Source organism: Morone saxatilis, unplaced genomic scaffold (genome assembly GCF_004916995.1).
Source record: "Morone saxatilis isolate NCDOM2014 unplaced genomic scaffold, NCSU_SB_2.0 Contig12, whole genome shotgun sequence".
Lineage (NCBI taxonomy): Eukaryota > Metazoa > Chordata > Actinopteri > Moronidae > Morone > Morone saxatilis.
The window spans coordinates 8,600,422-8,605,510 of NW_023339674.1; the positions used below are offsets into that span (position 1 = coordinate 8,600,422).

The 5,089-nt window shown below is 39.3% G+C and overlaps 1 protein-coding gene across 1 annotated transcript in view; it reads left to right on the plus strand.

Moving 5' to 3' along the window:
• Positions 1-5,089, plus strand: part of dennd1b (DENN/MADD domain containing 1B) — a gene marked incomplete in the record, with an annotated part of 80,691 nt that overhangs the window by 67,978 nt on the left and 7,624 nt on the right. Inside the window, 2 exon segments of the mRNA XM_035653602.1 lie at positions 41-97; positions 1,605-1,680. Coding sequence (XP_035509495.1) covers positions 41-97; positions 1,605-1,680 — 133 coding nt within the window.

Genomic DNA, 5,089 nt, shown 5'->3' on the forward strand with positions numbered 1-5,089 from the left:
GTGTGTCTTTGTGTGTCTTTGTGTTGTTTTTTACTCCTAGGCCAAGATTAATGCCAAGAGGGGCATCCGGGACATTAAGGGCAGACTTAAAGCAAGGGTGAGCAGCACGGACCTTCACACCTCTCTGACACACATGCACACACCCGCACAAGCGTGCGTACACACACTTGTACGCATAATTCTGTTCTGAGACACACAGATAGAAGCACGCCCCCTTCATAGATACAGACAGGAAGGCTGCTTTACATGGAGAGTGTGAATCTGACGCAGAGGCCTTTAATGACTGTTGAAGCCTGCTTAGCGCTTTGTTCAGGTCTGTACATTTTTAACCAACGCCCCTCTGGCTATGGCCTGTCATGTCATCCGAGCCCCGGCCCCTCTTTCTCTTTCATTGTCTGCATATTTCATCAGTGAGCCTGTGATTTCCTCAAAACTAATGTAACGAGGTGTATGTTTCCATAAGCCTGATGGGTTTGATAAGGCAATAGCAGTTTGATCTGTCAGTGGGAAACTGAGGAGAAAGGGCACTGATGATGAACAAGAGGAGTATGCCGTGTTCTGCAATGTGCATGCATACACACGCACACACACACACACACACACACACACACACAGCAGAGGCAAAGGATGGAGGTGTTGAAATCTATTTGAATTTGAAGTTAAACTGATTTCGTGTGCATTCATAAATGAATTTACAAATACACAGATGAATTAATTATAGTTTCTCCAGAACAATTTCAATCTGCAGCATGTTGCTGCCAGCCACAGATGACTACACAAGGACCTCAGTGTACAAACATATTGAAAATAAACTCATCAGAGGTGGCTTCCCTGAATATGAGAAAGAACAAAGCTGTTGAGATTCTATATATCTGTTATAGTCAAACAACCCCATTAAAAATCTAAAACCAACAGTGCATTAGTTCCTCTTACAGTGCTTTTAACTTCAGATTAAGACTCAGACCCATTCTTTTTCATCCTAAAGATTTACATCTTTAAAAACAGGCCAAAAATATCTACTGTAATTCTTAAAAAGCCTCATCCTAAAACAGCTGCTCACTATAGTTTTTAGCAAATGTTATTTAAAGTACATAGTCCATTTGTTAGGGACTATTTTCTTTGGTGTGCTTACATTACTGGCTGTACAACTCACAGTGTATATGGGATAGACTTAGATAAACTACAGTGAGTTTGTTCATTGCAATTAAGTTAATACGTTTGTCTCCGAATGTAATAGTGTGTGTTTTAAATAGTTTGGGTCAATGACATAGATGAATGAGCTTTATCAGAATTTAGATACACAATACTTGTTAGTAGGATCAGCTTAGTCCTTCATGGGATTTGTAGAAGTAAGAACAATCTAGAATATCATCAGACTGATCCTTTAATTATTAAAAATGTCACTAGCAACCAACTGGGCATAGAGCACCATTACTTCAGTTCTTTGATTTCTTTCATTCTTTAATTTGAAAAGGATTTGGAGAACTTAAATGAAGGAGTAAGATGTTTTAGTGTGGTTCTTTAACATAAATAAAATATACATATTATTCTCCAACTAACTATAACACAAAACATCATCATTTTTTACATTTGACAATTTTCAGGAAGAAGAAGAAGAGGGGATGATGGTCTGTGCAGGGTCTCCCACTAGCACCAAGAGCCTGTCTCCAAGGAGACTGCGCAGGAAGAATGGAGGACGGGTTATGACACGACACGACACACAGCCACGACACACACACTACACATTACACACACAAACACACAGATGCACATCAGTAAATGATTTAACTACATATACACTGACTGATCACACTGACGGACTTGGATGCATCTTCCACTTCAGTACTCTTTCTGTCCACTTTTTGTTCTCATTTCTTTCTTTCTTCCTCTCTCCATCCGCATATCTTTCTCCCTACTTTTATTTCCATCTCGCTCTGTCCCTTTTTCCCCCACTTTCTCTCTCTTTTAAGAGCTCTTGGAAGTACAGTAGTTTATCAAGGTGCCAAATGTAATGATAAGCATTTTTTTCTTTCAACACACTCATGTTGTACATTCAGTGTTTTCCTCTGAACAGCACGGACAGTAGAAGCAACTCATCTGCTGGTCAGCATTTCCTTTGAAGAATTTGCTTGTGCACCATAAGTAGATATCACTTTTTTTCCTTTGTTGTGTGCAGAGATGGCATACAAATATGCAAGTGCATGCACACTCACAAAATACACATTCATCAATAAATTTACCAAGAGAGTGAAAAATTTTAGAAAATTGTAAGACACCGTAGCGCAGTGTAAATAAAACAGTGCACATATATTTCTTGGTGTAGGAAGTTTAGTTTCATGTTATTAAAACTGCACACGTCTGTACAGTATTAAACACGTGCATACAGCCTGAAGGTTTCTAGTTATATCACCCTCCTCATAACTATACCTCTGTACTCTCAGCTGGAGCTTTTCCACCTCTTATTGCTGAGTGAAAAACGGCAAGTGGACTTCCAATTCTGTCTAAAGAAACACACACAAAAAAACACGCCTGCAATGCACACACTGACATTTTGGTCACAGTCATGTAAGAGTGTGATTAGGAGAGGTTGCGCTGTCTCTAATTAACGTTGTGTTTCCTGTGTGTATGATGAGGCTGGAAAGTCTTAGCGCAGAGAAAGGTGTGACGGCCAGGGAGAGGAGAGGAACGGCAATTAGGGCTTTTCTAAAGGCCTCCTCGGACACCCTCCCCCCAGCTAGTGTGCACACACAAAGACGGACCAATGCGACACACACACAGATTAACAGTTAACATGCAATTGATCTACACACGCACACACATCGTATTCAGTATATACACACACTCCCACCCCTGTCCCTGCCATTGAGGCCTGTTCATTGCCACAGTAACGGGTCCCTGGAGACCACTGGAAGAGGGACACACAGGACACAGGACCACATGTCCCACAGCACTGGTTTTAGTCCACAATGCTCTTCCCTTTCTTCTTTTTTCACATTGCCCTTCCTAGCATAACTTATAGTTCATAACCCTGGTATATTTGTATTACCCAGACCACTACACATTAAAGATAGACAACTCAGGAGGAGAGTGTGCAGTCTGCCATCCCAACATTTTTTTTTCTGTCAACTGAAACTAAGACTGAAAATTGAGAAGCCAAGAAAGCCTTGATAATGTATGGCCTGTCAGTGTGCAGTAACCCCTGAAAGATTGAAACTCCTCAAAACATTTTGAAGGACATTGTACTGGAAATTGTTTTTTTTTTAAGAATAGTCCTATTAGCTTGGTTTATGTCTTTACACACACACAAACTCAAAATGAAAGCTGAAAACAACAAATTCTTGCACAAAAAGTCCAGCTCAGAGAGAAGGTTTTTTTTATTTAGAAAATCATCTAGTAAGTACATAATGAAAAAAATACTCTCTTTTTTACACTTTATGCTAGCCATTTATTTACATTCATCTGGCTGTTTAAAACACACCATATTTACATTTCAGTTCAAAAGAATGTTGGAGGGAAACGTACCTATTGTTCCTGCTTTCTCACATCTCTCCATCTTCTATGTATGTATGTGTTTTTTTTTTAAATTGCGTCCTATGAAATCTCGAAACTGTGTTCTGCCCACAACTCTCTTGACCAGGTGTTCTTCACACGAGAAATTGCTCTCAGTGGGACTAACCTGGTTAAATAAAGGTTAAGTAAAATGAAAAAAAGAAAAACGTACCTATCCTCATACATCCCCCACCTCTCATGCCCACACACACACACACACACACAGAGCTATAGCAGTACCTTGGCCATCTTTAAAACATGTCCACAAGCCTCAACGTTGCAACGATAGTCTTTAATTTTCCTTCCTAAAATATTATTTCCCTAAAATAAAATAAAAAAATCTTCCTTTTTTTGCACCCCATGTATATCATTGAGGGTAGACTAAGAAATATCTCTCAGTATAACACAATACAATTCAACACAACACCACAAAAAAGCAGCCTCCAAAATGACCCATCAAGTTGAATCAGCACCTCTTTGAAACAGTCCAACAAAAACTGAACTTTATAACCTTCATAAATTGTTCTGCATTAGTTTTAGCTGCTGTTTGTGTACCTAATAAACTGGCAACTGGGTGTAAATTGAAGCTAGAGCACTGGTCCTGCTTATTGAGCAATATAAGTCCTTCCTATAAGTACTCACTTCAGTTACAATAAACATAAGATATTTATATATATTTTCCTGTTACCTGACTTAGTGACACATACATGCCAATGACATATTTTTTGCATCGTGTCCTGAGCTACACTATATATACTTCAAAACCTACTCCCTGTGTCATTTCCACATGTCCATACCTCTGACCAAGTGACCAACAAAGGCTCATTCACCTGCCTTATAAATTCAGAAACACGTTGCCATCCAACACTCTAAAAATGTGATCTGATTAAAGGCATTCCATCCCTCCTGTATGAAAGAAAAAGCCTGATACATTTTTATCATTCATCATTTCCTTTTGCAAACCCCTCTATGTCTGTCCTTGAAAATGAAATGAATGATCCTGGAGTAGCTCCTTTTAATTAATCATAGCAAAATAATCAGAGTTATGAAATTCATATTCTATTTGATCAGCCAACACATGCACCAAAGTGAAAGTGCTGCTGTCATTTGCGCACATATTTTAGCCGTATCTGGCAATGTGGGTGATTTGTTGTGTTTGGTAAGCTTGTTGATTAAGAATGTAGGAGTAATCCTTTCATTTGACAAAAACAAGACTGAATTGGACTGCTGACTTCTTGTCTGATACAACAAACAACCATTGTTCTGGCTCCTGTATGGTTTTCTGTCTGAGTGTCACGTCTGTTTTTGAGATTCTGTTTAAGATTTTGTATATCTGGTGTGTGTGTGTGTGTGTGTGTGTGCCTGTGTGTGTTTTATGTGGTATTTTGCTGTAAGCATCCGCAAATAGAAAGTGTGTCTGTACCTCAGCCCCTTTGTACACGAGCATGTATTTTGAGTGTGTGTGCTGTGTGTACACAACCATGCATGCATTTAGCAGTTTGCCTCAGGTTGGAGACAACAGAATGACAGCTGTTAAGAG